At 51.2% G+C, this 13,399-nt stretch overlaps 1 protein-coding gene across 1 annotated transcript; it reads left to right on the forward strand.

Annotated features, from left to right (window-relative positions):
• Window positions 1-221: 221 nt before the first annotated feature.
• NECTIN1 (nectin cell adhesion molecule 1) lies at window positions 222-13,003 on the forward strand (the record flags this gene model as incomplete). Its single annotated transcript, XM_080930579.1, has 5 exons — window positions 222-558; window positions 1,043-1,345; window positions 1,629-1,746; window positions 3,193-3,344; window positions 12,459-13,003. 5 exons carry the CDS (start codon window positions 222-224, stop codon window positions 13,001-13,003), a joined length of 1,455 nt encoding a protein of 484 aa, XP_080786705.1.
• Between the last annotated feature and the right edge of the window lie 396 nt (window positions 13,004-13,399).

Below are 13,399 nucleotides of genomic sequence, written 5' to 3' on the forward strand. Positions count from 1 at the left end.
ACGCTGGCCCCAAAATCCCATAGCAAACTTCCTGCTTGGCCTCCCAAGTGCGGGGGTTTGAGCCACAAGCCACCAGACCCAGTGATTATTTCCATAAGAAGAATTATAAACGTAATGACTGCTGTAAACACCAAGAGCAGAGGTCAGAGAGTGAGGGGTGGGGAGTCGTGCCCGGTGCTGACCACTTCCCATCATCCCCTCTGCCAGGCACTTACGCGCAGATGGTGCAGGTGAACGATTCCATGTATGGCTTCATCGGCACAGATGTGATACTGCACTGTAGCTTTGCCAACCCACTGCCCAGTGTGAAGATCACCCAGGTCACATGGCAGAAGGCCTCCAATGGCTCCAAGCAGAACATGGCCATCTACAACCCAACTATGGGTGTCTCCGTGCTGCCTCCCTACGAGAAACGGGTGGAGTTCCTGCGACCCTCCTTCATCGATGGCACCATCCGCCTCTCCCGCCTGGAGCTGGAGGACGAGGGCATGTACATCTGTGAATTTGCCACCTTCCCTACGGGCAACCGTGAGAGCCAGCTCAATCTCACTGTGATGGGTAAGCTGCCCTGGGCCTCTTTTTTCTTTTTCTAGATGGCTTGGCCATCCCTAACGTGCTTCAGTGCCCATAGACACTCCTGTTGGTTTGGCATGCTCCCATAAATCCAGGCATAGTGCCTCCCACTTGACTAGCCAGACTATCGGTAATTCCTGGAGGATTGGGGTGGAGCCTTAGCTTTGGACAGGGACAGGCACTGTATTTAGGTTGGGGCTTAAACCAAGGGACTTGTGTTGGGGCCTAGGAAGCAGCCAGGTGCTTTAGACACTATGGTAAGGAAGGAAGCTGAACATGCCAAGACTCTTAGAAGCCTAAAAACAGGGCTGTTTTTGCAACAAGGAGGGTTTGCTGGCATGAGGAACTTCCCAAGAGAAATCCTGGGAAGGGCTTTAGCAAAGCGTAGTTGTGAGGCAGAGTTGGCCAAGGTGGGTCCCTAGCAGATCCCCAGACAATTCCAACTAATGCTATGGTGTTGTCCCCACAGCCAAACCCACCAACTGGATCGAGGGCACCCACGCGGTGCTTCGAGCCAGGAAGGGACAGGATGACAAGGTCCTGGTGGCCACCTGCACCTCAGCCAATGGGAAGCCTCCCAGTGTGGTGTCCTGGGAAACACGGCTAAAGGGCGAGGCAGAGTACCAGGAAATTCGGAACCCCAATGGCACAGTGACAGTCATCAGCCGTTACCGCTTGGTCCCCAGCAGGGAAGCCCACCGGCAGTCCCTGGCCTGCATCGTCAACTATCACCTGGACCGCTTCAGGGAGAGCCTTACACTCAACGTGCAGTGTGAGCCAGAGCCAGAAGCCCTTCCTACCATTGCCACCTGCCTTCCTCTTCTGTCCCCTAATCTCTCCCCACTACTTTCTCTTCCAAGATGATGCAATCTCTCTGTCCCCTCCCTTTGTCACTTCTCCTGTCCTTGTAGCTTCTGCTGAGGTCCTGTGATAGCCACTTGTTCTCCAAGCTGTTCCATGTTCTCGCCATCCTGATTCCTTAACTCTTCCTTCTGTCCCTTCCTTGGCTGTTCCCCCAACCTCACCCTCTTCCAACATCCTCCATTGCCTCACAGATGAACCTGAGGTGACCATCGAAGGCTTTGATGGCAACTGGTACCTGCAGCGGACAGATGTGAAGCTTACGTGCAAAGCAGATGCTAACCCACCAGCCACTGAGTACCACTGGACCACGTGAGTGCTGTAGGCTGGCTGTCCCCTGAAAAATACCCCACAGAGGCTCAACTACCCACCTCTGGGGAGTAGGGAGGATTGGAATCTAAGCTCAGATTTTTCTGTAGGAGGTGGTTTAAGAGACGCCCCCCAACATGTGCACCATACTATGTACACACACCTCAGCATTTGAGTGCTTGGATTTGGAACTAATAATCCTGCCAGCAGGGGCTTCTCTCATAACCTGCTTCCCTTCTCTTGCTAATAAAGAGTTTTGTCATTTTTGTTTGGTGATTCAGCCTGAGTCACCCCACCCGAGTTCCCGCTATTTTATTTTTATCAAGGTGTCCCCTGGGAAGCTGATGTTCTGGAACACCCCAGTCTCTCTTTGTTTCTAGTCCTTCAGCAACCCCAGGTTCTCTGTGTGGAGGCAGCAGCGGACCCCCATGTCCCACTGTCCCATGCTTGGCTTTACAGTCTCGTTCATGACCTTCAGAAAGAAAACAACACAGTTGCTCTGGCCAACTTGAACATCTCAAGCGAGCGTCCTTTCCGCAGAGAGCTAGGGACACAGACAGGGTGTGGTGGAAGCTAAGACAGTTGACATGAGTGACCCAGAAGGCAACAGCTCAGAGTGAGTCTAGAGCTTTTTCTAGGAAGTAGATAGCCCTGACAGGCCCTCACTGTTAGTCAGCCCTGTAGCTGGAGTGGCTGCTGGCTTAGCTGAAGAACAGGGAACAAGAATGAAGGTCTTCTATACTCAGCAAACTCCCAGAGTGGTCCCTACATGGAAACGTCTTAAGACATTTCCAGCGATGGCTAGATTGTCCACGAGAAGGAGTTTAGCCATGCCTGTTTGTCTGTCTGACTGGCTTCTTCAAATGCACTTGGCCCCAGTGGCCCCACCAGAGGAGAGCTAGCTAAGGTCTGAACTCAGGTATCTCTGTTGTCAACCCACTACCAAGGACCAACAAGAGGACCAAGGTAGAACTCTCCTGCAGTAGAGCTCTTCTGCAACCTGCAGACCCAGCTGGCTCTCCCTCTGCTGCTTCCTAGCTGTGTGCCCTTGGCCTTGGATCTCCGGTTTCATCTGTTACGTGGGAGTGGTACCCACCTGCACTGAATGCATTTCAGTGGTTTGATGATCAAACATGAACCGCCAGGCATGGTGGCCAAATTCCTGTCATCTCAGCACCACAGGAGCCCAGTCAGGGTTGCAAGTTCAGAACCAACTTGGGCTACATGACAAAGCCCCGTCTCAAAACAAAAACCATAAATTACTAAATAATAGAAAACTGTGAGATGCAAGGGGTTATTGTTGTTGCGCTCTTCTTCTATCCTAAACAGACCTTAATATACACATTCAGCAAAAGAGCTGGCAGATAGCACTTGAGCCAAGTGGCTGCCTTGGGAACTTCTTGGGTCTGAAGAGTCATAACCTTTTACTGTGTCTCCCAATATCTATAGGTTGAATGGCTCTCTCCCCAAGGGTGTAGAGGCCCAGAACAGAACCCTCTTCTTCCGGGGACCTATCAGCTACAGCCTGGCAGGAACCTACATCTGTGAGGCCACCAACCCTATTGGCACCCGCTCTGGCCAGGTGGAGGTCAATATCACAGGTAGGAATCTTCAGCCTCCTTGCCTTCATCCTCAGGTTCCTCCACGGCTGCACCCGCTCCGCTCATGGTATAGCGACGGGAAGTCTGCGTCTTTTTCTCCCTTGCTTCTCTGGGGTTCAGGCCACAATTCTTTCTTTGCATTTTTCTCTTTGTTTTATGTGGGGCTAAAGAGGACAGTCAGAGTGACCCTCGGCGAGAGAGGTCAGGAAGTGCTGTTTTCAGCAATGGCATTTAGGGGCTACAGCTGACCACTTGCACCAGGGAATCATGCTGGCTTGGTGGGGCAGGTCTGCAGATGGAGCCCATGACCTCCAAGTTCTGCAGCTGGGGGTGAGAGGCTCACCTCAAGCAGAACACAAGAGAGTGTCGTGGAGGTTGGGGTGAGCAAGCACCCTGAAGGCATTGGATACATAGGTCTCAAGACCAAATTGCTCTTTCCCCAGATCTTTCTGTCATTACATGAGGGGTGTGTCAGTTGGGGGGGTGAGCGCTTTGATGTTCTGCAGGGAGACTTCACCTGGGACATGACCTGAGCACGCTTCATCTGTATAATGGGGCACTGTGACCTGCCTTGAAGGAAGGGCTGCTGTCCAGTGACATAGAATGTAGGTCACATAGCCTAGTACAACTCAGTCTGTCAGTAAGTGGTCAGGGCTCTGTGATTATTGTCCCAACCTCCAGCATTATCCTTGTCATTAGTGGCAGCATCAAAACAAATGCACCAAGGAGTAAATTGCCACCAAACCTCACAAGGGGGAGTGTCTTTACTATCAAACCTATGCTCCTTTGTAGATTGAGAAAGTGTCACAAAGATCCTCTGAAAACAGGAAGGGACATCCCACTGCCACCAAAGGAGACAGGATGTAACATGCACAGAGCGACCTTGGGCTTCAGGAAGCTAATTGATGGTCAGAGTTGTAGCTAGACACAGGTCTGGGGGAGCCTGGAGGATTTGCTGGCATTGAGTCTCCGTCTCAGAAGTGAGATATCAACTGTGGGTACGCCCCAGACACATTTGCACGAAGAGCAGCTGGAGCTATCCAGGGACTGCACTGACCTGTCCTTAGGGCTCTCTTGTCACCTAGGAACAAGAGGGTGTGGTCACTTACTGTTTTCTTCAACTCTCTGCCCCAACTCAGAAACTGTCTATCAAAGCGGAGGTGCCATGGTTGGAGCCTGGTAACAACCGAGGTGACAGGCCAGGATAGGGTTTGGGAACTTCTACAGAGTGGCAGACATGCAGAAGAGGACAGCCACATACTTCTCTCTTCTGGCACAGATTGGAGCTTCACAGAGGCTTGAACTCTGGGCCCCAGGCTGTAAGGTTGCATGAGGAAAAGCACAGCCACCTCCTATGAGGAGTCATCACAGTGTGTCTGACCAGTATGTCACTTGAGGTCTGGGAATGTGTTCCTATAAGAACTCTTCTTGACTGTATGACCTTGAATGAGTTTTGCCTCTCTGAGCCCAGGCTTCCCAATCTGTCGTGTGGAGATAGTCAGACTTATGCTCTTCTCTATTGCCCACATCTCCACATGGATTTAAGGAATCTGGATCACCAACATCACCACAGTGTCCCACTCTGCCACCCAGGCGTTCTGGGCAAATAGCATGTTGGAAATTTGGAGGAAGTAAGGAGCCCCAAAGCATCTTCGCATTGATGCTACTTCTCAGCATGAGAAGACCAACCAGAGACCCTGCTAGGGCAAGTGTGCTCAGTCTCAGCCACAGATGGAGGGAGAGTAGTCTTCTCCCTTCTCTGAAAGCCCAGGAACAAAGGCACAAGGAAAGGGCTGCTCCTTGGGGCTCAGGTCCAGGAGCAGAAAGGAGGTAGGGGAAGAGGAAACTTGCCATGTGGAAAAAGCTGCCAGTTGTGGGACCTGTAGTTAGGTCTAGGTGGTAGTGTTTGAGCTTCTGCATATAATTCCTGTAGTGTGCTCAAGGCCAAGTGATCTACAACCACCCACAGCTCCAGTTGGAAAAGTGTTGTATCAGGGCTCTGTTGTTGGCAGATCTCATGCCAAGAGCCAAAAAAGCAAGGCAGTCCTTGAGCTGATGGGCTCAGGAGCTGTAGGTCAGCCCTGTAGGGAGCAGCTTCCGGCCTTTCTGAGGGATTCATCCAGATGTCCTAAGCCCTTCTCCCCACACCAGCAAGTGCCCTCTGAAATCTCTAGGGACCACCCCAAGGGGCACACAGCTGGGCCCTACCCTCCCAGCCCCACTGATCGAAAGGCGATGCATGAGTGAGAAGGGCAAGTGGGAATTTAATATTTCATTCTGACCATCCTTTCAGGTAATAGCTTTGCCCTGGGCACATCTGGAGAGAGGAATAGTGAACGGCTGGGGTGGGCTAGGCAGGGAGAACATGTACAGTGAGGAGCTGAAGCAGCAATGGTGGGCACAGAAGAGCCTCTGGAAGACTCTCAGTGAGGCCGCATGGCAGTGCTGGGGGTTTGACTGTGTCAGTTGACTGCACGGTGGCACCAGGACACCAGTTAAGGGCTGTCACGGTGAATGACCCCTAGTGTGAAATAGGCCCATGCTGTGGCCACAGGGAGGAGAAAGCTGAGTGGACAGCCCAGGGGAATTTGAGGATGCCGTTAACAGCATCTGGCCACTCAAAGAAGCCCATCTGCAAGGCCCTTGTGCTGAGAAGCAATTTCAGAGTCCTGGTTCAGTAGTCCCACAGCATAGTAGTGGGACTTCTTCCACAAGGGCTAACAGTAAGGGTTGGGAGGGATCCAAGGTACAGCCTTGACCAAATAGGAGTAGCTTCTGCCCTTAAGGGTCTTAGGAGGAAAGTACCAAATTGGCCTCTTGCCACTCCCAGGGAGGGTAGCCACTCAAGTTCACTGTGTCTGTCCCAACTCTTCTGGTGATGTCTGGGCTCATCCCATGGGCATGCCAGTCAGACCAGTTCTTTGGACCCAGGTTGGTAGGCCTTCATGGGGAGTGTCTCTTGTTAGTGTGCGTGCCCAGACATGGACTGTAGCTGTGTTCTTCTGTAAGCATGTGTGAGCCAGTGTGAGCAGGCAAGCCACTGTCTGCCTGCTGAGTGTGCAAATGGAAGCCTGGGGCTGTGCTGAGGGCAAATGCTCCGTCTCCAAGCCAGCAAATGGCAGTATGTTTGAGAGTCTGAGGCTGCAGCTGCATCTGTACCTCTGGGAGTTCCTCCTCCAGCTTGCAGGAGCCCTGTCAGACAATGTAGGAACTTCACAGCTGCTTCAGCTATGAGAAGTGCACAGCGGGGCTTCTCAGGGTATGACCCCAGGCCTTCCCACTCTCCACGTGGCTGGCCTCACTGCATGCTGGGAAATGTAGTTCCCACAACTCCCTGGCTTGATCTGATGTAGGTCATTTCCTGCCTGCCAAAACATCCGGCATTAGTTGTGGAAGCAAGCCCAGACATTCCCTTTGACCCCAGATCCTAGTTCCAGACTACAAGCCCTCACTCCAGTTCACCTCCAGAGCCCCTCACACTGGGCCACCCATCTTAGTCTTGGAACTTGGGACCCAGAATGAGAAGTTCCATTGCCCTAAGATCCTGTCCATCCCAGGTTCCCAGAGGGAAGTCTGCAACCCTTCAGATGTAAAAGGATGTGAGAGGGACCAGCTGGGCCCTCAACATCGAGAGCAAATGACCCCAGTGTGGTTTTTCCTTCTTCACCTACATGTGACACTTGTGATTCTGCTTTTGGCAAAAAAGAAGCTGCTGGCTGACCATGACAAATGGAGGGATAGAGGGGATAGACAAGACCATGAATTAAGTTCCCATAACTATCCCTTCCCTCTGCCTCCCTCAGGTGGAACTTTTATTTTGACATCTTAGCCTTCCCTCTGCTCCACACAGACCTGACCTTAAAGTAGTTCAAATATCCTGGCTTCCCCTTGGTCCTAAAAGATCTCTCAAGAACAGTAGACCTCATTAGAGCATAGGAAAAACATTAAGCAGAAGACTTGAGCAGGGAAGGTCAGAGGTAGAGAACCAAGCATAATCTGCCCTAAGACACTGCCTAAGACACTGTTCCTACTACCGTAACTCCTATAAGTGAGGTCCCCAGTGTGTCCCAGGTCCACTTTATCTGTGGACCAAATGCTGGCTCCATTACGGCTGAGCCATGGCATGAGAGAACGTGTCCTTTTATTCAACGGTTTCTTTGCCATGGAATCCAGGCATTTGGGATAGATCAGTGAGCAAAGCAGACCAAACTCCATCCTTGGAAGCTTATGGGGTCCTGAAGGGGACATAGAAAAAGGAACAGTGGGAAGGAGGCCACTGTGCTGCCAATGGGACTTGTGTGTTACAATTTTAAATATGGTGGCTGAGGACAGTTTCCACGAGGAGATGGTATTCAACCCAAGCCCTGAAGTAGATGATGATGTGAAGATCCAGTCCGTGACAGAGAAGCAGGACAAGATGGCGTGGGAGTTCAGGGCAGCGTGCAGATCGTAGAGAACATTCTAAGCTCTGTGGCTTTGGCTTTCTGTGAGAGTTAAAAACAGAGTCAATTAGGGGCTCTGGGCAGGGTAGCGATGGGAAGATGTGACTTATACTTTAATTGGATTTTACTGGCTGCTGTACCAAATTCAGTCTGTAGACGCAAAGGGGAGAGAGCAGTTAGGTGTCAATAGCCATAAATAATCCAGGTGAGAGATGGTGGCGTCTTGGATGAGGGTGGTGGGGATGGAATAGTAAGAAGTGCCTAGATTCTAGATTTATTTCAAAATATAATTTACAGAGTAGTTTGGGACACCAACCATTCTCATCAGACAGATGATACAGCAAGCCCTGTCATCCTGTGATTAGTGGGGTCAGAAAATCCAATCTAGCCGAGTTAAATGTAAGAGGCAGGGTATTTTTCATTGGTTCTTTGCTGGGAAAGCAGGAAGGTAACCTCGGTGAAACTTAGGTTATGCACAGCGGCCATGCTGCAGTGAGTCAGCGCCAGAGGACGGGCAGCCATTTCTCCCAGCTCTCTCCTTGTTCCGACTGGAAGGAGACCCAGAACCAACTGTGGTTAATCGTAATGTGCGCTTATTATTAGCAATGAATTTGTAATTAATGGACTTGGGCCTGACACCATTAAAAACACAGAGAAGGATGCAAGCCATAGGTCCAGATGAAGTCTGCAGAGGAAAAGTTACATGTGAGCCACATGACAGAAACATGAGGGAGGCATGGCAGCAGGGTGCGCGGTGTAAGCAAACACTTGCTTGTGGTTAGGTTAGAACCTGAGGCTGGTTCTGCATTCCCAGCTCCTGGGGAAGCTGAGGCCAGAGGATCACAGGTTCAAGGACAGCTTGAGAAGCTTACTGAAACCCTATCTCAAAATATAAAGTAAAAAATGGTTAAGAACATAGCTTGGTAGTAGAGTACTAGCGTGTGCCAGGCTCTTTGTTAAATTCTTAGTACCACATACACACCTGCAAACCAGAACCCACTTAGATAGCAAACAGTGTATTAATCAGCTTTCTGGCACCTGTCATAAAATACCCAAGATAATCAATTTAAAAAGAGGAAAGATTTGCATGCCTTTAATTCCAGCACTCAGTAGGCAGAGGCAGGCAGATCTCTATAGATTCAAGGCTAGCCTGGTCTACCACATAATGAGTTCCAGGATAGCTAGGGATACGGAGTGAGAGACTTATGGGGGGGCAGGAAGGCAGGTGAGGAGGGGAGTTCATTCTAGTTCGCAGTTTCAAAAGTCTCAGTCCATGAATGATTGGCCTGTTGCTTTAGGGCCTATGATGAGACAGTATAACATGTAAAGAATGTGACTGTAGATTGACTCATTCACCCTGTGGAAGCCAGCAAGCAGACAAGAGACAGGGTCCTCACAACCCTTTAAGGATACACCCCCTATGACTGGACTTCCTCCCACTAGGTTTCAGTTCTAAAGGCTCCACCACCTCCCAGTATGCTATAAACTAGCAACCAACCCTTTCACACTGGGGCCTTCGGTGGGGACAGTTATCCAAATCCCAGCAGTCAGTAATGAAGGTGCATGATAGGAGCTTGGCAGGCCAGGTTCTAAGTCCCAGCAGGCAACAGGGGACTTGCTGCTGGTCTTTGAGATTGAGTGGTCCTGTCTTTCCAGTGGGAATTGATCTGCTGACTGGGTAGGGCAGCCAAAGGGGTAGAGACACAGTAAAGGGGAGAGACCCTACCACAGGAAAACCCAGAGAGGAACGATGAGATATTAGAGGAGTCAGAATAGACGAATAGTGGTGGCAGTGGAGAGAATGAGGAAGGACAGACAGCCATGTTGGAACAGATGGGAATTCGAATTGAGAGTCCCAGAGGCTTCTTGACTCCCAACTGTTACTTAGGTGGCTCTGTGGGTAGGAAGATGGGATCAGTCAGTCTTCTGGGAGCTGGAAAACTTTCCATGCTGTGTCTGTCTGTCATACTCCGTGTATCGTCTAAGCCAATGTTACTCAAAGTGTTTGTCCAGCTGTTTTTGCTGAACTCTGAGTAATGCCTCAAGTTTCCAGGAGGTGCAGTTTGGAAAACTATCCCAGAGACCTTCAGAGACACAGTTCCGTAGCTGAGTGGGAGATAGGTACTTGAAGTGGCTTGAGAAGCCAGGAGGGTCACAGTTAGGTCACGGAATGGAGATGAGCTCGGTCCTGAGCAGAGATAGCAGGGCCCACGGGTCCAAAGATAAAGCCTCCAAGGGAGAGCTGGAGAGGGACATCTGGAGAAAGCCCAAAAGTGCAGGTGGTTACAGCACATTGAAAGGAAAAGCCAAGGACTAAGGGCTCCTCCTCTCAGCAGGCAAGGGGAGCAGTTCAGAAGCAGCAGACTGGTCCTTCTGTCTAGACGCCTCGATGACTACGTTGGCCTCTCCGAGCCCACACCATCCTTTTTCAAGGCTGGACAAAATCTAACCTCCAAGCAACCTTTGCGAAGTGCAAAGTTGTCATTCTCCCATACCCCTGAGCACCTCACTGTCAGCTCCCTCCATGTCTGCTTGCTGCAGTGACCCCCCCCCCCCAGGCATGTCATTTGGCTCCGTAGCAATGCTATGACTAGAGAGAAAAAATAGTTGGGGTATATCTGCTAACTGAATAAGGAAGTAGATAGGTGAAGAGGAAGGAAGATGGCAAGTTCAAAGCCAAGCTGGGCTAATGAGGCCTTGTTCCAAACCAACTAAGCAAAGAAAGACACAGAGGCAGATGTAGAGGACTGTATCTGAGGCTTGGAGTTGGGGAGGCAAGCTGGGAATACAGATAAGTAAGGTACTGCCATTCTAAGGACAGTGAACACATGGGACCCTGTAAACCATGATGGGCTTCCAGAGAGGGTTGCAAGATAGGCAGTCAAAGTATTATCAGTAAGCACTATGGGCCTGCTCTCTGTGACCTACACTGAGGACACAGTGGTGACAAGTAGGGACCCGAATCCTTCAGGCTTGTGCTTCTCTCTGCCAGCTCCAGGATCAGTAGCTTCTCTGCAGCCACAACTCAGCCTTGTGACCTCAAGCAAGTGTCCCCCACCCCGTCCCCTTTTGAGGCCCCTGTGTTTTCACCAGCCCTTCCAGCCTGAGCAACAAGAAAAAGCCTCTTCCCCCTTCCAGAACCTCCGCCCTGCTCCTGCCTGCTTGCCAATAGCACCCCACACGCTCACATGGGGCCAAAGGGAGGCGTGTGATTCCGATGGAGTGAGTGATGCTGAATCAGGGGATGAGCTGGCTGCAGCAGGCTCCCAGGAGCAGACACAGGGGCCCAGGCAGACCAAGTACCTTGGCCCTCGTGGGCCAGACTGGAAAGAGGACCGGACCAGCCCTCCCTGCTTGCCCTGTGTCTTCACCCCAGCAATTTGCCGAGGCCAGTCATGGTCTGCGGTGCCACCCTGTGGTGGTGCTGGGAACCGTCTCCTTGTGTCCAGCCCTGGGACCTCTTGGCCTCTGGCCTGGCCTGGTCCTGGCTTCACATTCACTCATCTACCTCCCAGGCTTAGAAAGGGAAGAAAAGAAAGAGACAGCAGGGTTCAAAAAAAAAGGCCACCCGCTCACCACCTTCTATCTTCTGGTCTTTTGTCTTTTTCAGCCTTTGTTGCTTTTTAATTTTCACTCTGGATTATTGGCTTTTTTTTTCCTTTATTTTTTTTCTGGCTTTTTTTTTTTTTTTTTTTTTTTTTTTTTTGAGACAGTCTTGATCTGTAGCCCAAACTGCTCTTGAACTTATAGCAACCCTCCCTGCCTTAGTCTCTCAAATCCTGAAGTTACAACTATGAGCCATTATGTCTGGCTCAGACTGTCCCCATTATCTAAATATCCTTCTGTACACGTTTGTGCCTGGCAAAGCCCACAGACCATCAGATGTGCTCTCACATATGTATGCTCCTGATCTGTGATGTACCCCCTTCCTGCCTCTCCCTGCTCTGTTCCCACAACCTGTCACTTTGGGTGTTTCAACCCTGTAGCCCAAGCTGGCAATCCCAACAGGTCTCCACCTTGCCCTGCAGGGCCAGACCACAGCCAAAACGTCCCAGCGCTCGTTGGTAGCACATTGGCAAGCAATTGGCACTCACAGGGTATCTACTGTGCCAAAACTTGGGGACCTATTTTCTATTTGTCCTGAAGGCAAAAGAAATTAGTCTGGAATACCTACTAGGTTCCTGGTGTTAGGGCAGTCACTTCTACATGTGTTTATATGTTTTAAAAAAAAAAAAAAAGACAATATGATTCCTAATTGGTTAAGTGGCCTTGGGTAAGTTAACCTCCCTAGCCATCTCCTGTATTGAATAGAAATGAACAGCAGATCACCCTTGGAGGGTGGTGATAGTGAGGGTTTCATAGTTGGGTACATGCAGATGTGCTTCTGCACCATGATGGGGTAGAACAGGACTGTTGCTACCTCCAGGGAGGATGAAGGCTGGGTACTCTCGGTACATTAGCTGCCTCTCATCCTCTCGCCTGCCTTGCTCCCAATGCTGCAGCTGACCTCAGGAAGGTGAGGTGCTAAGGGGCCTCTGGAATCAGAATTGCTCAAACTTAGGGTGTGGACATCCTGTCCTGGGCTTTTCCCTCCCCTGCCTCCCTACACCCCTGCTGACTTCTGAAGAACAGACACTGACACTATCCCCCCCCATCTCTTTTCCTCACCCAGAATTTCCCTACACCCCGACTCCTGAACATGGGCGGCGTGCGGGGCAGATGCCCACAGCCATCATTGGGGGCGTGGCAGGAAGTGTCCTGCTGGTGTTGATTGTGGTTGGAGGGATCATAGTGGCTCTGCGCAGGCGCCGGCACACCTTCAAGGGTGACTACAGCACCAAGAAACACGTGTACGGCAACGGTTACAGCAAGGCAGGAATCCCCCAGCATCACCCGCCCATGGCACAGAACCTACAGTACCCGGATGACTCAGATGACGAAAAGAAGGCCGGCCCATTGGGCGGGAGCAGCTATGAGGAGGAGGAAGAGGAGGAGGGCGGTGGAGGAGGCGAACGCAAGGTGGGCGGCCCCCACCCCAAATATGACGAGGACGCCAAACGGCCCTACTTCACTGTGGATGAGGCTGAGGCCCGTCAGGACGGCTATGGGGACCGGACTCTGGGCTACCAGTACGACCCTGAACAGCTGGACTTGGCTGAGAACATGGTTTCTCAGAACGACGGGTCTTTCATTTCCAAGAAAGAGTGGTATGTGTAACCCCGCCTTCTGGAGCCTCTCTCTGTGCCCACTTCTCCCTGGCCCCCTACCCGCACGCCCCCTGCCCACCCCCACAGCCCACTGCCCCAGGAGCTCCACAGAGACTTGATCAGCTGCCCTAAACCAACCCCAAACTCCTGGGGAGCCAGGGGAGCTCAGGGCAGACCCCACCTGGCTTCGTGTTTTTTTTTTTTTTTTTTTTTTTTTTCCTCCTTCCCCATGGTGTTGTGTTCGACTGTGGCTTTGGCATTGCTGTATCTTTCCTTTAAGGACCCCTTCCACTACCCTATGTGTAGGGAGCCCTGTTCTTGTCTTGTGTACTTGGGCATCCCTCCAGGGTTTGGGGAGCCAGTCCTCTCCCACCCCCCAACACTGGAATTTGTTTGTGTTCTCTTC

This window comes from Micromys minutus (genome assembly GCF_963924665.1).
Source record: "Micromys minutus genome assembly, chromosome: 16".
NCBI classification, from domain to species: Eukaryota; Metazoa; Chordata; class Mammalia; order Rodentia; family Muridae; genus Micromys; species Micromys minutus.